The 23,796-nt window shown below is 41.4% G+C and overlaps 1 protein-coding gene across 1 annotated transcript in view; it reads left to right on the plus strand.

The window, feature by feature from the left end:
* Positions 1 to 4,502: 4,502 nt before the first annotated feature.
* RCAN1 (regulator of calcineurin 1) overlaps positions 4,503 to 23,796 on the plus strand; it is a 37,727-nt gene continuing 18,433 nt past the window's right edge. Inside the window, exon 1 of the mRNA XM_014255635.2 lies at positions 4,503 to 4,769. Within this exon, the coding sequence (XP_014111110.2) occupies positions 4,509 to 4,769 (261 nt within the window). The 5' untranslated portion in view covers positions 4,503 to 4,508. The remainder of the gene's footprint in view (positions 4,770 to 23,796) is intronic.

Raw genomic sequence — 23,796 nt, forward strand, 5'->3', positions numbered from 1 at the left:
GACAGTGGGAGGTGGCCCTGCCATGGATCTGGATGAGATTTAAGGTCCCTTCCAACCCAAACCATTCCATGATTCTGTGATTCTTCCCAGCTCTGGGACAACTCCTGCTTTTCCCAAGTGCAGCTTGACCTTTCCAGTCAGTGGCTCCTTGGCTGCCCCAAGGGCTTTGCCTCCTGTTTGCTGCATCCCTCATTTCCTGGCACATTGCACCAAAAATCCTGCTCATCCAAGTCTCCCGTTCACCTTTGTGAGGTGCTTTCCAAGCAGCCCCTCTGGGCTCATTTCTCTCAGATTGTTCCCCTGAAGAGTCTCTCACTGACAGAGGTCTGAGCCTCTCCAACACAAGCCAGACATTTCAAGCGAGTTTATAAAATACCCAAAATCTCAATACTTTAATTTTACTTTACTTAGAGCAAAGCAGGTGCCCTCCAAAAGAAAACAGACATAAAGGATATCCCCAGCCTCACTTAACAGTTTATTCTGATGTGAAATGTTGTTAAAGTTAGGTTTTATCTCTTGCTTAAATCTGTTTAATCACCTTAATCTGTGACAAAAACTCCCCCAGTGCTCCACGTTTAGCTGCAGCCTCTCCTCACTATTCTTCTTGCTCAGCTAAGCAGATCCAGCCCTGAAAACATCTCAGGAGTGTTTTTTTTTCTCTTAAAGCTTCTAAAAGTGTTTTCACACCTGGTTCAAACCTCTCCCCAAGGGAAATGCTCATTTTAAACAACACAGTTGTTTAATTTCTTTGGTTTGTTTTTTTTTTTTTCCTTTAAATATATCATTTTTTAATATCTGCTGGTGTTTTTATCAACAGCTTTCAAGGAATTCACCATTCACATTCACTGTTTGCAGCCGTATTGGCTGAAAATATCTCACAACTTTGGGTCTTAAAGCAAAACGTCTGCAGCAGCACAACCTAAAGGTTCAGATTGGATTTTAGAAAAAAAATTCCATGGGAAGAGTGATCAGGCATTGGAATGAGCTGTTCAGGGAGGTTTGGAGTCTCTGTCCTGGAAGTGCTCCAGAGGAGTCTGGATGTGGCCCCTGGGGACAGGGTTTGGGCTGATGCTGCTGGGTGATCTTAAAGGTCTCTTCCCACCTTGATAATTCTGGGATTCTGTGATGTTTATTCTTTCTCCATTTAATTATAACAATTTTTTATTTTATTTATATTTATTAATATTTTATTTTATTTATATTTATTCATATTTTATTTATATTTATATTTATTTATTATTTAACTTCCTTTATATTTTATTTTAGATTTTATTTTATTTTATTTTGTTATCCCTGGAGGTTTCACTGGTTTTGTTTTATATTTTATTTTATTTTGTTATCCCTGGAGGTTTCATCAGTTTTTTTATTTTATTTTATTTTACTTTATTTTATTTTATTATCCCTCGAGATTTCATTGGTTATTTTATTTTATTTTGTTATTCCTGGAGGTTTCATTGGTTTTATATTTTATTTTATGTTCTTTTATTTTGTTATCCCTGGAGGTTTCTTCTTTTTAAAATATTTTATTTTACTTTATATTTTATTTTATATTTTATTTTATGTTCTTTTATTTTGTTATCCCTGGAGGTTTCATCTTTTTTTAAAATATTTTTATTTTATTTTATTTTATTTTATTTTATTTTATTTTATTTTATTTTATTTTATTTTATTTTATTTTATTTTATTTTCCCCTGGAGGTTTCATCTCTTTTTTTAAATATTTTTATTTTATTTTATTTTATTTTATTTTATTTTCCCCTGGAGGTTTCATCTTTTTTTAAAATATTTTTATTTTATTTTATTTTATTTTATTTTATTTTATTTTATTTTATTTTATTTTATTTTATTTTATTTTATTTTATTTTATTTTCCCCTGGAGGTTTCATCGTGCCGCTAGATGGTGATGTCCGTGTTGGGAACATTTCCCTGGCTCCGTTCCAGGCAGCACTCAGCGATTTTCCTGCGGGTAAATCATTAGCGTTAATCACCATCACTTACAGTGAACGATTGACTCCAAAGATTGCGGGGAAAATCCTTTTTTTTTTTTTCTTTCTCGCCTCCTCTTCCAGTCAAAAGCGGCTCTCGCGTTCCCTTCCTATGCAAGAAGACAGGATGCACAATGAAATCCTCAGATTAGGGAGATTCGCGTTAATTTATTTAATATTTTTTTTTCTTTCCTGACGTCTGTGACTGAATTAATGCTTAGAACTTTTAAGCTCTTAGGGCAGAGAGGTCCTTTGGCTCTGGAGCCCTTCAGGGCTTGCCCAGCATGATCTCAGCCGACCTCTAAGCTCAATTAATTACATAAAATATAATTAATAACGTCCTTTCCCCCCTCAAATCTGACACCCGAATTGCAATAAGCAGCTTGTGCAATTAGCAGCAGTGAGTATTTCCCAGTGGTTTTCCAGGAGATGCCAGGCTGTAGTGACAGGAATTTATTGCTGGCAGGATTTTTTTTAAATTCTGTGCAACAGCAGATTTCCATTTGCATTCCTCAGGTGGAATTCCTAGGGGAGTTGGAGCTGCTGATGAATCCAGAGAGAAAAGAGTCCCCAGCTCTGTCAGGGAGCAGCTCTGGCATCAAAAAATATGGTTAAAAACGGCTTTAGTTTGGCTGTGTTATAAGTGCACATTATATTGTTGGCTTTTTGCAAATATTATAATGAATGTTATATGCATAAGGTTAGAAAACTTTGTTTTACTAATATAATTTATTTCTGTTATTGATGAAATTTAGAAATAATGGTGTAATATATAACATACATACATACATATATATAGGTAACATATATATGTTAGGCTATAACATGATATTAAAGCACAAACTACTTTTTGTTTATATAACCCAGAGACTGAAAAGATGGTCAGAGACCCCCCCTGAATTCTTAAGATTATCTTGTCCTCCAAGACCTCCAAGAGAAGGATTTATTGCGCTCTTATCAGAGGATATAAAACCCAGTGGTGCCAAGAAAATTGATTTATTGGGAAGGGGGCAAGGTGAAAACTGAACAAAGAAACATCTAAAACTTAAGAAGAATGTTTGAATTATGTATGAGAATTTATGGATATGTAGTAGGGTCCTGTTTTTAAGGGACAATCCTTTGTTAGTAAGGTGTGCTCTCTTAGCTGAATGCAGATACACCCGGCTGCATCTGTATATTTTACTTTATTTTTATCTCCTAATTGTCTTTTTATTAAACCTTTAAATTATATAAAAAAATATGTGAACCTCTTTTTTTCACAGCTGGATTTAGCATTAAATACTTCAGGCTTGCTCACAGAAATTACTTTTAAGACACCATTTGTCTGGAGAACATGAAGATTTATGTCACTTAGCAGAAATGATGACAAAAACATTCTGTATTTAGCTTACCCCTCTGAAAGAGATTTAACTGGTGCCAAATGGATTAGAAGGTCTGGAGAAGTTTGGAGATGTGTGAATATCACAATAACTTCATTTAAAAAATTTTTGAAGTTCGTTCTTGGGCCTTCCCCTGGAAGGTGCTGCTACGTGTATATATATAAAAATAAATATATAAGCATAATATTTTATAAAATATTTATATAGCTACAGGCATTTATACGATTAAATATTAGAAATATAATAGATATGTAATAAAAATATTTGTCTAAATCTCTTACGTCAGACTAACCAGCCAAGCACATTCGCAGAACACCAAGGGTGGGTCAGCTCGTCCTTAATGCAGATAAGAGAATTACAACACACACAGTGGCAGTTTTCAGCTGACTTGTAAGTCTTTGAGTGAGGAATTTTTATATTCATCTGGTTTTTTTAATACAAATATTTAATTTTTGCTCCGAGCTCCATCCAACATCGCCTTTGAACACTTCCAGGGATGGGACATGGAGTTTGTGTCTTTCTCTTTCTAGCAATAATATAGCATTATATATACAGTCATTTATATATATATATGTATACATACAGTATATTATTATATATAGTATGTTTTGTATGTATTATATATACTGTATGTTCTATATATTCCCACATATACATACAGTATATTGTTAGATAAAGCATTTTTTAACATACTATATACTGTATGCTAGATGTATAGCACATAGACATACAGCATATTATACACAGGATATTTTTATAGATAGTTTATTACAAATAATGTGTAAATATACTACATATACAGTACACACACTATAGGGTGTATATATATATGGTGTATTATAGGCAGTAAATTTTCATCTATAGCATACTATATATAGTGCGCACGCGTATTACATACACAATATATACTACATATACAGTACAGATAGTGAAGATAGTACATTTTCTAATTATATAGTTTATTTTGTGTGTCGGAGCTGTGCCTCTCCCTCACGGAGCTGCCCTCACCCAACATGGCGGACGCGGCCTCGCCCGCCACCTGTTGCCGCGGCAGCGACGGCGGCTTCCTATTGGCTGACGCGGCGCGCGGGGGCCAGGCTGCGGCTTCCGATTGGCTGCTGCGGGGCGGGGGCTAAGGATACAAGATGGCGGGCGGGGGGTGGGAGAAGCCGCCTCAACGACGTCGCCGCGGCCGCCTCCGCTCGCCCCCCGCCATGGAGGAGCCGCCGCTCCAGCAGCCGCTGCCGCCCGGGGAAGACGAGGAGGAAGGGGAGGAGGAGGAGGAGACGGACGCGGAGTGGAGCTTCGTTGACCGCGAGATGGAAGCGGTTGCACTACGGGACCTGCCCACCGCCACCATCGCCTGCAACCTGGACCCGCGCGTCTTCCAGGACGGCCCGTACCGGGTGAGCGGGGCCGGGAGCCGTGAGGGGAGCGCGGCGTGCGGGGCCGGTGCTGCCGCAATTCTCTGCGGCCGCCTCCGCCCTCGGGAGGTGTCGGGGGGGATGAGGGGGCGAGGCTCATGCGCGTCCCCGCCCGCCCCCTCGGTGCTGCCGGCAGCCAGTGCCGGAGTCCCGGCCCGGGCATGGGCTGAGCCCGCTCCCAGCTCCGCTCGGGAGGGGACAGCCGGGGGGGTCGGGCTCTGCTGCCAGGGAACAGGGACAGGAGGAGAGGGAACGGCCTCAGGCTGGGCCAGGGGAGGCTCAGGGTGGACAGCAGCAGGAATTTGCCCATGGAAAGGGAGCTCAGGCCTTGGCAGGGGCTGCCCAGGGAGCTTTGCAGTGCCCATCCCTGGAGGTGCCCAAGGAAGGGCTGGACGTGGCACTCAGGGCTCTGGGCTGGGGACAAGGTGGGCATCGGGCACAGCTGGGACTCCCTGGGCTGCGAGGGCTTTTCCAGCACCAGGAATTGTATGATTCTGGGACTTTCAACACAAACAGCTACTTTACCTTGGTTCCTTTGATTCATGAACCTGTAGCTCAGAGTGAAGCACTGCATAAGCCAGAAGTGAAATAAAATATCCCTGGACCACCCTACCCTGAGCTTTGTGCTTAAGGTTTTGTTTGGTGCATCCGATGTTGTGGCTTTGGTCTTTTCTTTCTGGTTTTTGTCGTTGGTTTTGCTATCAAACCGTTTCATACTGAAAGAGGTGCTTAGTATTAAACAGATTTGAATTAAACAGAACAGAGTTGAAAAACTAAGCAGTGATAGCAAATTGAGTTTCATAATCTCAGCATAAACTGTGTTGTTCTATCACCATGAACGCCAGCATGTACAAAATCTGCATAAATTACTTCTCTAAGGTTAAATAATGGAATAATTGTCTTGAACTTGAATAAATACCTATCTCCAGGAGGGAAGAAAACTCTTAAAGTTTTTTAGATAACACAAAACTTAAAAAAAAAGGCAGGTGTAGATGCTTTAAACTTGGTGATTTTTAAACATAGTAGGTGCACATAAACTTTTAACAGACAAAAAATCAGTTTAGGTGTCTGGTCACTGAATTTCAGCACTGAAACACATAATTTAGTTTCAATTAATAAAGGTACAGAGCTTGGCAAGAGCTAATAACTCTTTAAAGCTGGAAATAAGTGACTTATAGATAGGAGCACACATGGACTGGCTGCATTTTTAATTTGTTTTGTTGGCCAAATGTCAGGAAGGTGCAGAGAGAGAAAGTGGAACGAGGCCCTAAGGCTGTATCCCAGATTTTGGAGGTGTGAAAGGTGCCCTCAGCATTTGGATGATTTAAGAAAAACAAAATTATATTAAAAATGAGGAAAATACTGCATCGTCCCACGGTGTATCCAGTTTTCCAGAGCATGTGGCGGTTCTGGTGTCCAAGGAAATGCAGGAGTTTTGTCACTCAGATGTGTGAGGTGATGGTGGTCACGCTGTCTGTCACTGTCTGGACCACCTGAGGAAGATTCCAGGGTAGTTTTAAAAGCCTGCACCTGCTTAGGGGGTGAATTTTAAGACAATTCCCTTGGTTTGGTGTAGAATGTGCACAGGAAATTCAAACTTGTGCTGCAGAGGTGTGGAGTTTGATGATGATGAAGGGATCCTCACACGCAGTGTTTGCAAATACTCTGAATTTTGGTGTGAACAATGGGTTGATTCTATTCTGTGAACGTTCTGCTTTTCCCAGCAGATGTAACAGTCCTAAAATACCTTTTCTCTAGAGTTAAATGGGGTTTTTTTTTTGCATTCAGTGGGCCCCTTAATAATTCTGGATTGCCCTATTTGAGGAGGGTTGATCCAATCAAAGGTGAGACAAAACAGCTACTGACAACTATTTCTGTTCTGCCCTTCCCTAATCATGATTTGTACTGGAAGTGCTGCTTGAATATTCCTCTTCTTCCCCCTTTTCAGTTTTTTAATGTTTTTGATTGAGGTGTTGTCGTGGTTTTAAACCAATAACTAAGAAAATTACTTATTTCTTGCTGTGAGATATGGATTAGAACAAGAGCAAAACAGGCATAAAACTTAAAAGGGAAAAAAAAGAAAGTTTATTAACAAACTACAATAAGAACACCAGAATAAACTTCCAGAAAAACCTTTTCATCCCCTGTCTACCCACTATTCCCTTGTTCACATGACAAAAGAGACAAAAACCTTTGGAACTTTTGATGGTTAAAACAGTCCCAATTCTTGCTACAGTCTTTTCACCAGTCTTCATAGAGAAACAGAAGTTTCTTCCTGTTAATTTATGGAGTCTCTCACAAGAAAAACTATTTTTGTTATAGTTTTCCATTGCTCTAATGTTAGCTGCCCAGAGCTGCTATTATTAGAGCCCACTCCTCCTATTTTTCACATCACTCTCAAGTGTTTATGTGGCCATGAGTCTAGGGATGGGATTTTTTAAGGATAAGTTAATTCAAAGGCAAAAAAGTCTTCTTCATCTGTTTCCGTGAGCTTCACCAGAAAACAGTTTTCTCATTGCCTCTCAAGGCTTCAAAATCCTCCAGCACTTCACTGTGCCATAATTACTCTACTTTTTACTCAAAATTTACACTTTGAACACTCTATTCCTCCCTATATACTGTCATGAATTAAAGGAGCGTTTTCAAGACCTTATTGTCCATTTCCATAGTTTTTAAACAGAAAGATATTTCAGCTTAATTAAAGCATCTTCTTAATTCTCTACCTTTTCTTTTCTTTCCTGTCACTAGTAGTTTATAAAGTCTCTTTTCATGTTGATCACTCTCTTTTTCTCTGTCTGGATAAAAAGATTAATCCGCAAGTCTCATCTGGGAAATGAAAGAGTTAAAATCTTGCCCAGGCTTTTGTAGGTAGTTCTGTGGCTTCGGCCGGTGCAGGAGCTGGAGCCGTCTGCGATGGAAAGTTCCTCATGGCTGCTCTGGAGAGTGTAGGCGCCGCGCCCAGCCCGCTGCAGGCCCAGAGCCCTCTCTCCTTCTTCCACTCAGCAGTCTCCAGTGAATCCAGCCACAGCAAAAAACCTGCAGCCGAGCCAGAGATCGGCTCGGCCCGGTCCGGCCGGAGCCCGGAGAAAACCCCCTCCACAGGGCCCGCATCCCCCGGCCGGGAGACGCAGGGCCCAGCCCAGTCCCCGCCCGGCCGCATGGGCTGGGCAGGGAGCGGGAGCCTGGGGCTTCTGCCGCCCTTCCCAGCCAGGAAACAAAGAGAGACCCAAGAGAGCTCTGGTTTTACACTTTAAGGTAGGGTTCACAAGTTGATCCCACTTTTCAATGGCCTAAACTGCTGTCAATTCTCAGCAATGACCGATAATTGGGTCAGGAGAAAAGACGCCAGGCAGATCCCAGCAAACTTAAACTTTCTTAAAGGTAAAGTAACTCCATGACATTCCACCCCTTCAACTTGTGAAACCCTTACCTAAAAAGTTATCAATTATATTCAATATACAACTTAACACAATAAATTGACAGAAAAGAAGAAACAGAACATTCACTACTTTCCACCCCTAGACTTTCATTATCACTGCTATATATAAACTTAAGACAATCATGTTTTGCTCTTAATTAACCTTTTATCTCACAGTAACAGTTAATGTAGTGGTCTAGATTTGCTAATTTTGTTTGCCCGCATTCTCCACCAATGAAATGTCGTGGTTTTAAACCAATAACTAAGAAAATTACTTATTTCTTGCTGTGAGATATGGATTAGAACAAGAGCAAAACAGGCATAAAACTTAAAAGGGAAAAAAAAGAAAGTTTATTAACAAACTACAATAAGAACACCAGAATAAACTTCCAGAAAAACCTTTTCATCCCCTGTCTACCCACTATTCCCTTGTTCACATGACAAAAGAGACAAAAACCTTTGGAACTTTTGATGGTTAAAACAGTCCCAATTCTTGCTACAGTCTTTTCACCAGTCTTCATAGAGAAACAGAAGTTTCTTCCTGTTAATTTATGGAGTCTCTCACAAGAAAAACTATTTTTGTTATAGTTTTCCATTGCTCTAATGTTAGCTGCCCAGAGCTGCTATTATTAGAGCCCACTCCTCTCATTTTTCACATCACTCTCAAGTGTGTATGGGCCATGAGTCTAGGGATGGGATTTTTAAGGATAAGTTATTCAAAGGCAAAAAAGTCTTCTTCATCTGTTTCCGTGAGCTTCACCAGAAAACAGTTTTCTCATTGCCTCTCAAGGCTTCAAATCCTCCAGCACTTCACTGTGCCATAATTACTCTCTACTTTTTACTCAAAATTTACACTTTGAACACTCTATTCCTCCCTATATACTGTCCATGAATTAAAGGAGCGTTTTCAAGACCTTATTGTCCATTTCCATAGTTTTAACAGAAAGATATTTCAGCTTAATTAAAGCATCTTCTTAATTCTCTACCTTTTCTTTTCTTTCCTGTCACTAGTAGTTTATAAAGTCTCTTTTCATGTTGATCACTCTCTTTTCTCTGTCTGGATAAAAAGATTAATCCGCAAGTCTCATCTGGGAAATGAAAGAGTTAAAATCTTGCCCAGGCTGTTGTAGGTAGTTCTGTGGCTTCGGCCGGTGCAGGAGCTGGAGCCGTCTGCGGATGGAAAGCTCCTCATGGCTGCTCTGGAGAGTGTAGGCGCCGCGCCCAGCCCGCTGCAGGCCCAGAGCCCTCTCTCCTTCTTCACTCAGCAGTCTCCAGTGAATCCAGCCACAGCAAAAAACCTGCAGCCGAGCCAGAGATCGGCTCGGCCGGTCCGGCCGGAGCCCGGAGAAAAACCCCCTCCAAAGGGCCCGCATCCCCCGGCCGGGAAGGAACGCTGGGCCCAGCCCAGTCCCCCGCCCGGCCGCATGGCCTGGGCAGGGAGCGGGAAGCCTGGGGCTCTGCCGCCCTTCCCAGCCAGGAAACAAAGAGAACCAAGAGAGCTCTGGTTTTACACTTTAAGGTAGGGTTCACAAGTTGATCCCACTTTTCAATGGCCTAAACTGCTGTCAATTCTCAGCAATGACCGATAATTGGTCAGGAGAAAAGACGCCAGGCAGATCCCAGCAACTTAAACTTTCTTAAAGGTAAAGTAACTCCATGACAGGTGTTGATAATCCCAGTTGAGAATTCAGAAGTTTTTAAATGGTTTGTGATCAATCTTTTAAAACCAGACGTTCCTATCAAGGTAATAGTTCAGCTAAATGACAGTTTATTCTCAGAAGAAATCAAAATACTTAATGACCAGTTTTTTGATATCAGTCCCAAAATCTTCCAGAGAATACCTAAATACTTACTCTCAAGTTTTCTAAAGCACAGTTCAGGAATTCCTTTAAATTCTGTATTTTTTCTTTTTATTGAAGTATAAGAAATTACCTCATATAAAACCCTTTTTCTGATCTTCAAGTTGGCATATTACCTTGGAAAAATTTGGATTTTCTGAACTGTCTTTTCCATAGGATCTGCAGCTTTTGATGGCTTCAGTGTTGACTGTGTGCTTGAGGAATTGTAATATTTAATCCAGCACACAGATGAGTTTTATTTTTAAAACTGTGTTCCTGTACACTCATTTATTTAAGAAAAGGTGTCAGTGGCTGATCTCCAATGAGGTTTTTGTATTTTTCCATCCTCCTTGTGTGATATTCCATTTTTAAGACCCGTTTTATGTCAGCAGAGGACAGTCAGGGTTTTTTTATGGAATTTGTGCTGTCAAATCCAAGCCAAGTGGAGCAGGTAAAGCTGCTCCTGCCATCCCAAGGGATGTGCTCTGCTGAATTTTGGAATTGTGGTGCAGTCACAGGAGGGCTAAATAATGAAATAATTTCATTTATGCCTCTTGCTGAGGAGGTTACCCAGGTGTGCTCTGCCTGTTTCCATTTCCCCTTCGCTGTGGGCGCCTTTCATTTGGGCAGTGGCAAAGAGGAGCACAAAGAGCTCCTACAAAGAATTTAATTTCTCAGAAAATCACTGATTTTTAGGGCTAGGATAGACTTTTGATGGAGATAAATTTTCCTTAGAATGGCTCAAGTTCCTTAAATTTCTTGCAAATAGTTTTAAATTTTGAGGTGGTGGAGTCTCCATCTCTGGGAATGTTCCAGAGGTGTTTGGATGTGGCACTTGTGGGACATTTTAGGTGTTTAAAAATCATATTTTAGACCTATTTCCATATTTTAGAACATTTCTTATTTCCATGATGAAAAGTCACTTCTACCCTTAATGATTCTGTGATAATTACCTTAATCTGCTAATTTGTGCAAATTAATGAATTTAGCAGCAAGTTTTCCATAATTAGCAACAAGTTGTATTCCTAAAGAAACTGAAAGCAGACAGTTCTATCATGGAAACAGTTTTTCTCTGGGAAAACTTTGCTGGAAAACTGAATTATTAAAGAAATTCAGTTTGCTGGAAGCACACTCAGAGTTGAGTTTGTGTCCTCACATAACCCCCAGAACTGGCTGAGAACCACTCTCTGCAATTATTTATTAAAAAAAAAAATAGAAATATTTTATTTGTGCTCAAAGATAAAGCCCACCAAGGTGAGTTGTGCAACTCAGGAAAAGCAGAGCAGCTCCCAAATTTCAAATTTCCAAATTCTAAATTTGGGAATTCCAGCTCCCAAATTCTTTTCCTTCAGCTTTGTTTGGTTTCACTGCAGAAAAGCCTTTTGTGAACTCAGCTGGAAATAAAGGTGGAAATAAAGGAAAAAAAGACATTTTTAATTGCCTTGCAGGCCACTGGAATAATCTTGAGGTGGATTTTGGGGTTTTGAAGTACTTAAAGAATTACTTCTGCTTTGCAGGAAGTTTAGCAGATTTCTCAGGAGTATTCACAAAACTTTCTTTACAAATAATCTCAGTTTTCTGGTAATCTCTTCCTGCCTCAGCCACATGCCTCGTAATCCTTTTACTTCACATTTTTTAAGCCTCTTAGATCACATTAAAAAGAAAACATTTTAAAAGTAGATTTCCAAAAAGATGAGTGTTTTTACATGTTTATAGATTTTTGTGTCCATGGCTGTGATTTTGGCAAAATATTCACTAATGGGAATGTTAAGCTTAATTATTGGCAACTGAATATATTTTGAAGGTTTCCATTCTTTTTTTGAAAAAAAAAAATTATATTTTATATATATATTTATATTTTCATCTATTTTATATTTTTAATTTTATATTTTTTAATGTTTTTATATTTATTTTGTGACAATGTTTATAATTTTTAATGCTTTTGCTTTCCAAATAAAGCCCAGGGTTAAGACTGTGGTTCAAAATCACATCTCAATAATCCAGATTTACTTTGAACAGTAAAACCATTACAAAAGAAATGAGAAACCTTCCATTATGAAAAGTTTTTCAGCAGAACTTCTGGAAGTGTTTAGTTAAGTGGAGGTATTTTGAGAAGCTTCAGGTTTATGTCACACAGTAGGTCTCAGAAATTATTTTTTAAAAATATTATATTAATTATATTAACTATTATTTTTATTCTTCATTCCACTCATTTAAGTCCTCAAAGTGGGCTGATCAGTCAGTGCTTCAAGAAAACAATACAAATGCTTTTGTGGATAGAAATAAAATGAAAACATATCTCTATATTTAATTAAATCTTCAAATAACTCTTGCTCCACAGAATGGTTGTTGGGTGCCTTAAAAATACCTAAATCAGGTGCTCTTGTTTTTTGTCATAAAATATGGAAATATTCTGGGAATGATTGAAATCTGGGCTGTGTTCATTGAACCTGAAGTTGGGACTGAGGTCTCAAATACCATTTTATAATTTTTTTGTGGGTGTAATGCATAATTAAACTACGGAAGTAATTGTTAATAAATAATGGAATCCCAATATTAAAAATGAGGTGTTTGGTGAGTGGGATCTGCCAGGCACAGGGGTTTAGGATGTGACAATATTCTAAATAGAGTTTGTGAAGTTCTGCCAGCTTTAGATGTGAGGAAAATAATCCATAAATTCCAGCTTTAGATCTTCTGTCTCTTCCACTCAGCATTTGCCAGAGATAACCAGAATTAATTTCATTAATGATGTCATTGATCACTGGCTCCCCTCACAAAAGGAGAGTTGTCAATACTCAATGGATCTCATTCATTAAAATGTAATGGGCAGATTTTCAGAGGGTCACAGTGAGGAATTGGGTTTGATTTTGCTTCTTGAGGTTTTCTTTGGAGTTATTTTGGTGCTGGCAAACAATTCTTGGTTATTGAGCTGAGAGACCAAACCTCAGCAGTTGGATTTGAGTTGTTTTTGTTGCTGAAATGCAAAAGGCAGAGGGAAAATTGAGACAGCACCTCTGGTGTAGGAGTGGCAGCTGTGTGAGTTCAGGGCTTTTTGATAAATTGATTTATTGATATTGTCTGTATCACACAGCTTGGGAAAAAAATAATCATAAAAATCCCCATAAATGTAAGTTTTTGACTTTTAGATGCAGCCAAGTAAACAAAAATCACTTTATTTTCTTGCATAGACTAAAAACCATTCTGGAAACTTCCCTGGAGGTTTGGGCCTGATTTCAAAACAAGTGGCTGTTTGTATGGAAGCCTCTTAAAATTCAGGCTGTTTTCCAAGAAGAACCAGCTGAAAGGCAGGAGAATTGTTCTTTTTTTTTTTCCTAGAGGTGCTGTTTCCTTTCTCTGAAGGTAGGAAGCTGAGCTGGTGAAGTGCCAGAAGAGCAAAGCTGTATTGTTACAATAAATAGATTTTTTTTTTCCTATTTGTATTTTTTTTTAGCCATTCATAATCCATATAGTTAAACAAAACACCTCTGTGGGTTTGTAGTTAAAAATATCCTTCTCCTTTCTGATAACCCAACAAGTATGATAATATTATTAAATAAGTTAAGAACAACTCCCATCTCTGATTATTTTAGTATAGAATTGTTGATAATTACTGAAAGCTGTAGTAGGAATATGTCCATTACTGTGGAAAAAGGAGATGAAATAAGAACTAAAATGTCTGTTATTATAGAAATAGAAAATTAAATAAGAACCAAAATGTCCATTTCTTGCAGGTCATGATGTTAAATAGTAAGAGAGAGTTTCTTGTGGCAACCAGAACTTGTGGAGAGGGAATCAGTGGGAATTCCTGGGGGTGTTTGCTCAGTTCTTGGGGTGTGTGGCCATTCCTTTGCAGGATTCATTGGCCCTTGGGCCACATCCCATCCAGCTGGGAGCCAGCATTGCCTGGCTCATGGAAACTCTGATTAAAGGCTTGAATTTTCCTGAGGCTCCAGGATGAAGCAGCTGCTGGGGCAGGCAGTGGAAAGTATGAACAGCTCCTGCCTGGGGTTGTGTAACCCAGAGAAAATCAGCTCAGAGCAGGTGAGACCGGCAGGGCCTCTCTGAACCCCTGATCACAGCCCTGGAACCCCACTAAAGACAGCTCACCCCATAAAGCTTCCCACAGCAGTGGCATGTTCTCCCCTTGGGAAAGGCTTGGAATCTATGGAAGGTATAGAACAACTTTAAACACATTTTTGGAAGGTTTTTTTGGGATCTGTCCCGACATCAAAGCTCCTCACCTCGCCCAGAGCAGCTGAAGTGCAGGAATTCTTCACAGGAGGTGGTTTCAGGAGAGGTTCCTAAGCTCCCAAAGTGGAATTCTGTTCTTGTCCACTGCTCTGCAATGATGTTTTCATCTCCCCTGCTGGAAAAAAGGCAAATCCAGACATTCCCGTAGCAGAAGTTAGAAGGAGATACAGGACTGTGTTGGCTTTCAGCAAGTGGGAGTTCCTAACCCAAAAACCACTGCCTGGAATATTCAGGAATTTAAAACATTTTCAAGAATTATTTTCTAATGCTGACTTTTTTGCCCCTTTAATCAAAACAGGGGGGTTCTTGCCATATGAATAAAGAAATAAATGAATTGCATCCTCCAAGCTCTGTTGTTACATACCTTAAAAGCTTTAAATGCCATTGTGCTGCTGATGTGGCACTAATTAACATCTAAGATAATTACAATGTATCAGGCATTAACCTCACCAAAAATGCAGGTGATTTGGGATAAATTCCAGACTCTTCTGTGGCTCCTTTTATTATCTTTTATTATTTTATCAAGGCCAGGTTGGACAGGGCTTGGAGCAACCTGGGATAGTGGAAGAGGGTTGGAATTAGATGATCTTTAAAGTCTCTTCCAACCAAACCATTCCATGATATTTCTTAGTAATTTTTAAATCCTTTTGAAATTTCCAGGTACACATGATTTGTTCTTTGAAATGCAGAAACTTCTTGTAATTGCTTTGAGTTTTTTCCTACTCTCCCAGAACATTCTTAGAAAATATTTTTGAAGTTTATCTTCCAGTCTTCCTTCTGTGACTGCAGTGGAAAATGTCATTCTTTAAAGATCACAGAAATACCAACCTGCTTCTGACCAGCTCCTGTGGTTTTCCAAAGCCTGCAGTGTTAAAGTTTTATTTTTTATTTCCTTTTGTTTTTCCCTTAGTCACAGAGGATGTGTCAGAGGATGAACACGTAACTTCTGCTTGCCTGGGATGATATCTTTAATATTTGAGTTAAACAAATCCTGCTGTCATGTTAGAAGGAACTAGAAATTAAAACAACCCCAAGCACCTGCTGTTTTCATCCTTATCTTTGCTCTCCCCCAAGTCACAGCTTTGGCATAATACAGCTGCATTTTTCATGATAATAAATTGTTAATTACTGAAGTATTTTTCATCCTTTTCCATCAGGTTTATGGTCATATCTTCACTCAGTGACACAGCTCTTATACCTGTCACAACTGAAAAAAAACACCATAAAAATTTACAAAAATACTTTAGGGACAACTGCTTTACCTCTTAGAATTTATTTATTTTTTTACTTTTCAGAAATGGCAGTTAAACAGGAAAAGGAAAAAAAAAAAAAATCCTAAACCTCTGACCCCACAGATGAAACCTGAGTCCTGAAGGTGTGTGGGAAGCACAAAATATCTGCAAAATGTTTGCTAATCAGAGCAAATTAACCAGTATAAAATAATGAACAGCTGATTAATTCATAGGCACTGCTGGGAGTCCCTTTCTTGGTTCACAGGGGTGATCTGGAAATGCTCAGAATGAGATTTTTATTTAATGGAATCAGAATGGGAGATCAAAGTTGGTCCTAGCTCCTGTCCCTCCATGGCCTTGTGGAACAGAGGACTTTGGTTAAATTAAGATTATTTTAGTGATGGTTTCTGGTGGGTTCCTGTGGACTCATCAGTGCAGAAGGTAAATGAAGAGCGCAGTCCAGTCCCTGCTGGGACACAGCTGGGACCTGGCTTGGTGCTATTTAGGGACCACTTTGGGCTGGGAAACAAATGCTGACATTGGGGGCTATTTTTGAAAGGTGTTTATTTCTCACAGTTCATCAGCTCCTGGAGTTATTTGTAGTAGATCCATCCTTTTCAGTGCCTTGGTGAGTAATGATGCTTTAAAAGGTAAAATCTAAAAAACTCCAAAAGATACAAATTTTTTAAAAAATCCTTGGTTCTAGGAGGAGCAGATGGAATGATAGAAATGAGTTGTTGATTACTCAGTGATTGTAAATTGGAAAGCAGAGTTACTTAAATCTTCCTTCTGTGTCACCCTATCTTGGACTAAATCTGGTTTAAACTCCCCCAGTTCAGTGTTTGGTGCTGATGGTTTAATTATTGTCGGTGGGAGAGCAGTTCCCCCATTATTTTATCCTTAAAAACTGCCCAAGGATAAACTGTGAGCCCAGGGGAAAGGATCCTGTGAAATATGAGTGATAGGAGAACAAAATCCAGCTGCAACATGACAGACCATGAGGATTTGGGGAAAACAGCAGGGTCAATAAACCTAAAACCAAACAAACAATGTAAACAAAGAACTGCTGAAAGGTTTTAATGTATCAGCCTGAAAGTGAATAATCTTTATTTTTTAAAACAGATTGGATGTGGGACACCAAATTCACTAATGAGCAGAGTGCTCTGACTATATTTATTTCAAGTATTTGCAAATTATTGTTTAATCTCTCTCCCCCCAGTTATTTGAGTCTCCCTTTATTGCTGCCTGTCCTGATTTGGATTTTGCCTTGCAAATGCTCTGATTTGGAGACTCTCTAATTTGGCATTTCTCTCTGCACAGCCCTTGTTGAGACTGCAGAAGGTGGAACTGGAAATGCTGTTTAAGTTCTTTTTTTGCTCTGCTGGGCAGCTTGGAAATGTCAGCTGTGATTTTCTGAGTTGGATTTACAGACAATCAAGGTAGAGGCTGTTAAATCAGGTGACTCTGAGAAGTGCCCAATTTCTGGTGGTTAAAAATATAAAATACAGTGTTTGTGAAACTCTGCCTCCTAAAAGGGGCTCTTAATCATGCCCAGGTTGTTTTTATGAAGAACATTTGAGCACATTCATGTGCTTTCCTCCTAGTCCAGCTCATGCAATAAAACAGCCCAAGCTGTTTAGAGGAGTAGTTCAGTCACAACCCAGTTGATCTGGAAAAAAGGCTCAGCTGCTCCCATGGGCACAGTCCTTCTATCAGTGTTTGCTGAAAGGCTGAGCACTCAACAGAAGCTTTTCCTTTGACTGGGATGTTGTTGCAGGAGCTTAAAGAGGTTCCTCAGAAATACCTTGGAGAGTGGAACCAGCTGCAAACACACCAGGAATAGCTCAGGGCAGCGCCCTCGTGGGAGCTTTGGGCCTTTCTGCCTTCCCTGGGGAAAGGAGTGGGGGGATTTTCCAAATCAGGAGTTGGGGGCTGAAAGAAGCAACAGTTAACAGAAATTGTGAAAGCAGTCTGGGAGCCCAGCACAGGGAGCAGCTGAAGCTGCTGGAGAGAGCCCAGAGGAGGCTCCAGGATGAGCAGAGGGATGGAGCAGCTCTGCTGGCAGGAAAGGCTGGCCCAGCTGCCATTGTTCAGCCTGGCCAGGAGAAGCTTTGGGCTGAGCTCAGGGTGGCCTTGCAGGGCCTGAAGGAGCCCCAGGAAAGCTGGAGAGAGACAATTGCCAAGGGCTGCAGGGCCAGGAGCCAGGGAATGGCTGCCAGTGGCAGAGGGCAGGGCTGGATCTTGGGATCTTGGGCAGGAATTGTTCCCTGGCAGGGTGGGCAGGGGCTGGGATGGAATTGCCAGAGCAGCTGGGGCTGCCCCTGGATCCCTGGCAGTGCCCAAGGCCAGGCTGGACATTGGGAGCTCCTGGGACAGTGGGAGGTGGCCCTGCCATGGTTTGGGGTGGAACAAGGTGATCTTTGATGTCCCTTCCATCCCAAACCATTCCATGGTTCTGTGATTTGTTCCAAGATCAAAACAGGTTTCCAGTGTTGTAGAATATTCCAAGTGAAGGTTAAATAAGAAATCTAAGGGTGATAGCACACTTGGATGGAATTCTTAAGGTTTCAAAGAATCCCAGAAGTATTTCAGTTGGAAGGAACCTTCAAGCCCACCCATTCCCACCCCAGCCATGGCAGGGACACCTCCCACTGTCCCAGGAGCTCCCGATGTCCAGCCTGGCCTTGGGCACTGCCAGGGATCCAGGGGCAGCCCCAGCTGCTCTGGGCAGTGAGTGCAGAATTTGTTTCCACTGGAATTGCACAGAGGCAGCAGCCCAGGTATAAATAGTGTGGAAAATGTCCCATGGAGCTTTATTATCCCTACAGCTGATCTGCATGGGAATTGAAAGTGAAGTTCCCTTAAATTTCTTGAGGAAAATGGGAGGAGATGAGGGGCCTGGAACATCTTTGAACATTTATTTAAGCAGCACCCTCCATACTCGGCTGGATCAGGATTTTGAGCAGGTCTGAGTTGGTCTCACTGCGGTGTTTTGGGTTTAAGTGACACCTGAGGGATTGTAGGAACTAGTCAAGCAAGGAGTCTCAGGGAATGTGTAATTATTTCACAGTACCTCTATGTAAAAAATGTCTTTTTAATGCTGTGACTTCCAAGAAGAGAACAAAATTTAATAGGTGATACAAGTGTTCTGGGAGGCTCTTTCTAAATTTCCTTTAAATGAAAGTAAAATAATAGAAAAAGACACCTGGTTTTTAGGCTTCTAAGGCTGGAATTCTAAGAAATCAGGATATGCAAGGAATAAGGTGAAAGATGTGTTTAAGTTATATTTTTTTCTGATATTTAGGGGAAAAAGAATTAAATCAGAGTTGGTAGAATGAAGTTATTAAACTGCTTTTTGTCCCTAAAGAGAGAGAGAGAGGCACAAAGATTCCCAGTTAGAAACCAGCCCAGGAGAATATCCTGCTTTCCATACCTTGCAGACTTTGAGAAATGTTTTCCAGGAAAGCTGAGTACAGCCATGAATCACTTATGGAAAACCCAGTGGAAGGAATTAGTCAAAGAAATGCTGCAGTAGCCACCCTTTGCCTATCAGGAAATGGGGCAGCTTTCCATGATTTTATACAAATCATGGGACATCCATTTCCAAAAGCTCTCATGAAAAGAGCAAGGAAAAAGTTGCTGCTCATTGACTTTCTAAAAATGCTTATTTTGAAATAAATACTGACATTTCATGTCAGCCAAAAGGGCTTTTCCCTTTTCTCCCTGGATTTTCCTGCTGGAATAATCAAGGGAGTTGGATGAGGGGGAACTGGCAGTGAATGGTGTCCTCACAAGCAGCAAATTGGCCAAATATTTCTTTCCTGGTTGAAAATGAATGAATTATTTCATGTTATCAGTGTAATTATCAGCCAAACTCTCCAGTGTTTGCTTTACCCCTGCAAAATGCTTGGAAGTGTGGGAACTTCCATTGTTTTCCCACTCCTTCCCATGGTTTTAACATCATCTGTGTTCATTTTTCTGGTGTTACAGGGCTGAAAGAAATCAGAAATGCCACAATGAAGTGGGGAGGGTGAGGAATTGCAGCTTTCAGTGTTCTTGGAGTGAGTCCTGGGGGAATTTTTGTGAATGGGCTACAGATCCAAATGTCTGGGGCAGCTCCTGGGCTTGGCAAGGAGCTGCTTCTCTCCTGTCAGAGATATGAAGCTGAATATTAAATTTAGCCTGACAAATCCCAATTTCTGCAGCTCCTGCGTCCTTGCCAAGAGGTGCCTCTGCCAAAGGTGATGCATCCAAGATTTTTAGAGAGCTGCAGAGGAAGTTGGGTTGTGTTTGGGTTTGTTTTAATGGGTTTTTTGGTTTGTTGTGTGTTGGGTTTGGTGGTAGTGGTTTCTTTTCCTGTGGGAACAGCTCATGCATGGATCTATTCTGGATTAAACCAGCCAGCTCAGGGGGAATAGGTTGAATTTTTGTTATTAATAAATGAAAGCTGCTGCCTTTATTTTGTGTTCAGCTGTTCTGAACTGCCCTGCTCAGTTCCTGGGCTGCTTTGGGAAGAGGGCAAAGTAAAGGTATTTTGAGAAAGTGGATGGTGCCTCACTTAAATCCACCTGAAGAAGTCTTTGACCACCTGAAGACATTTTAAAAGTGAATTTTCAGCCATTCAAGATCCCACAGAGCTGAGCATTCCCCTCCCTTCCCAAGCTTCACCCTCTCACTGCACCTCTCCATCCACTGGCATTTTTGCTTCTCCATAATTTGTGTCCCCTTTCCAATGCCTCAGAGAGAGCCACTTGGAATTCTTCCTGTCACTTCTGCTCTTTGAGTCTTAAAACCCGAAACCTGCATCCTCTGCTGAATACACTTTTCCTTTCTCCCTCCTCCTTTAACCATTTTTCCTGGTGGAAATGCCCTTAGAGGCTCCAGACATTCCAGCATTTGGCTGCTCTCTGATGATTTGGGGAATTGTCTCTCAAGATGATTTGGAGAAAGCTCTTTAAGGGACATTTTCTTTCCCTGAAGGAGCTTTTTCAAAGGCAAACTCAATGCCTTTGTTTCCAGATAATTCTTGTAAGGATTGAGTCGTGTCCTGAGGAGATTATCCCTGGGTGATGTCTCAGCAGTCTCCCAGTAATCCTCAGAAATTCCCAACCTTTATCCTGCTCTTTGTTTTCCTCTTTCAGTGAGAACAAACTCAGTGCGAGATTTCTGCCACCCTCCCCAGGCATTCAGCAGCCAGCAATATTCCATGTTTTCCAGAGAGACTCCAGGGTGAGCTCCCAAGTACAAGGTGGGGATGAGCCCAGAGAAATTCCAGTGCTGATCAGGCTGCCAGGTGGATTAGGGCTAAATGAGATCACAATTCCTCATTTTTTGAGGATTTTTTTGAGGAATTTTTGAACAAAGCAGAGTGATTTCTGGATTTTCCTTAGAGGGTTTTGTTCTTCTCTCAGCAGGTTTGGTTAAAAATCCTGGATGGAACAGGTGTTGGAAAGTTTTTCCAAATGGAATGTTTTTTTTTTAGATAAATAGAAAAATAATTGCCACAAAATACTCTCTGAAAATGTTTATTTCCTTTTGAAGTACCCAAATGAGGGCAAAATCATCATTCATTTACTCTGGATCATTTGAGTATATTCCCTGCAGGAGTGGAAACGTGTTGGAAAAAGCCTTTACATTTTGGAATATATTTGCCACATTCAAAAGTTTTCTAAATGAGGCTGGTGATTACTCAGCTACTCTGGAGTGGAATTTCCAAATGCTCACTTTTGTATTCCCACTCAGTGAACAGGAATTCAGTGTTTAATGTTTGGAAATGGAAGTCATAGATTTTTCCAAGGCTGGAAGAAGCACACTGGAGGTATTTATTTTTCAGATGGTTGGCTGGAAAAGTGTGGCCCATGGAATCTGTAAATGGCCCTTGTATGACAGAGCACAACTCTGGATATTTTATTTGGATATATTTGGATCTCCTAATGCAAAAATGACACCAACTCATTTGAAGTTATTCTAATGTATCCTGTAAGTCTTCAGGAAAAAAAGCTCCTTCTTGGCACTGCAGCTGGAATTTGCATTAAAAAACCATCAGAGGGTTATTTGAATCTTTTTTTTTTTAATCTGCAGTGGAGTCATTGTGGAGTGGCTGCAGTTTGTGTGGGAATTCAGGAATTGCCTTCCCAGGAGCCTCCCTGACATCCACAGCTGCTCCCACCTGGGCAGAGCTGGGGTCAGCATTGCAGCTTTGGGATGGACATGTGTCCTTTGGAAGGACACACAGCTCCAGGGCATGGCCCTGCAGATGGATGTTTGTGATTGCAGAAGGAATTAATTGGAGTAGGAATTCTGCCCAGGCTCCCCAGGGAATGGGCACGGCCCCGAGGCTGCCAGAGCTCCAGGAGCATCCAGGGATGCCCAGGCTGGGCTTGTTGGGGGGTCTGGGCAGGGCCAGGAGCTGGATCCATGATCCTGTGGGTCTCACTCAGGATATTCCATGATTCTTCTTTATTCTCCTTTTGAAATAATAGCAATAGATGCAGGAAACCTTCTGGAAGATTTTGTTTCTTCTGTCACAGGAACAGCTGTTGAATTAAGATCCAGAAAATTAGGAAGTGAAATGGGAACAAGCTTGAGTTGGCAATTCACAGCCCTGGAATAGGTGAGATTTTAAACAGAAGGAGGAAAAAATAAGGTTGGAACTTTCAAGAAGTTTTTACAGCAGTTTGTGGTGACAGGACAAGAGGTGATGGCTTCAAACTGATGGAGGGAAGCTTTAGATTGGAATTAGGAAAAAATCCTACCCTGGGAGGGTGGGGAGGTTGTCCAGAGCAGCTGGGGCTGCCCCTGGATCCCTGGCAGTGCCCAAGGCCAGGCTGGACATTGGGACAGTGGGAGGTGTCCCTGCCATGGCAGGGCTGGCACTGGGTGGGCTTGAAGGTCCCTTCCAACCCAACCCAGTCTGGGATGAAACGCTGAACAAAATTATCTCCCAGCTTTTGGAGATCCCCTGAGGAAAAACTGCTTGTTCCAAACCATTCTCCACAGCTTTGTTTGCTGCACAGAAATCACCGTTGTTCCTTCAGCAAATGTCATCAGGGAGCAGAAACAGCTCTGGGAGGGCTTGGATCAGCCCATCAGTGCCACCTGTGCATTATCCTGGCTGTAAGGCTACACCAAATTCCCAAAAGCCATCTGGGATATCTGAGGAGCAGCCTCTGGGAGCAGCGACCACCAAGACACTCCTGGATAAAGGTGGCATTTGGCTCTTATGGGGGGTGTAAATACAGATTTCACTGAAGTGATGGCCAGGCTGCCTATTCCATTTCTGTGAGGAATGTGCATTTCTGCTGGAGAAACTCCAGCCTGCAGAATTTGAAGGCCTTCCAAGAGGAAAGTGCCGGTGAAACTAAGAAGGGAAAAGTCCCCTGGCCCAGTCTGAGGCCGTTCCCTCTCCTCCTGTCCCTGTTCCCTGGCAGCACAGCCCGACCCCCCCGGCTGTCCCCTCCTGCCAGGGACTTGTGCAGAGCCACAAGGGCCCCCTGAGCCTCCTTTGCTCCAGGCTGAGCCCCTTTCCCAGCTCCCTCAGGAATTCTCCAGCCCTTTCCCAGCTCCGTTCCCTGCCCTGGACACGCTCCAGCCCCTTTGACTTTCAGAAGAGATCTGGAAACAAAGCCTTGGTTACCCAAGGAAAAAGTAGTTTGGCTTCTTTAATTGCTTTACCTGAACCTTTAATATGCACTGATTGACTCTTGGTTGAGATGTTGAGTAGGGAATACAGACAGGCTGACACAGATTCTTTCCTTTTGTTTTTTTTTCCTCTGTATTGACCTTTTATCTTAACCTCCTTCATTACTGGGAATGTACACAGTGGGATAAAAATATCTTGACTTCTTTGGTCTTCTCAGAAAAGTTTCAGTGAAGATGGAATCATATTGAAGTAAAATTTTCACCTGTCTTTTGGAACTGCTGTGATGATCAGTGTGTGTGTCATCAAGCCAGGCAGCCAAGGAAATATTTTTTTCCTCAAGGAATATTTACAAGACTGGGATGCTGACACCAGGCTCTTAATCTAACATTATAAACTGGATATATATTTTGAAGACTTGATGTGTAATATATATTGGAATCATGGAATGGTTTGAGTTGGGCCTTAAAGCCCACCCAGTGCCACCTCTGCCATGGCAGGGACACCTCCCACTGTCCCAGGAGCTCCCAATGTCCAGCCTGGCCTTGGGCACTGCCAGGGATCCAGGGACAGCCCCAGCTGCTCTGGCAATTCCATCCCAGCCCCTGCCCACCCTGCCAGGGAACAATTC

The sequence above is a fragment of the Pseudopodoces humilis genome, chromosome 2 (assembly GCF_049639895.1).
Source record: "Pseudopodoces humilis isolate 2021_Gansu_Grassland_sample_001 chromosome 2, ASM4963989v1, whole genome shotgun sequence".
NCBI classification, from domain to species: Eukaryota; Metazoa; Chordata; class Aves; order Passeriformes; family Paridae; genus Pseudopodoces; species Pseudopodoces humilis.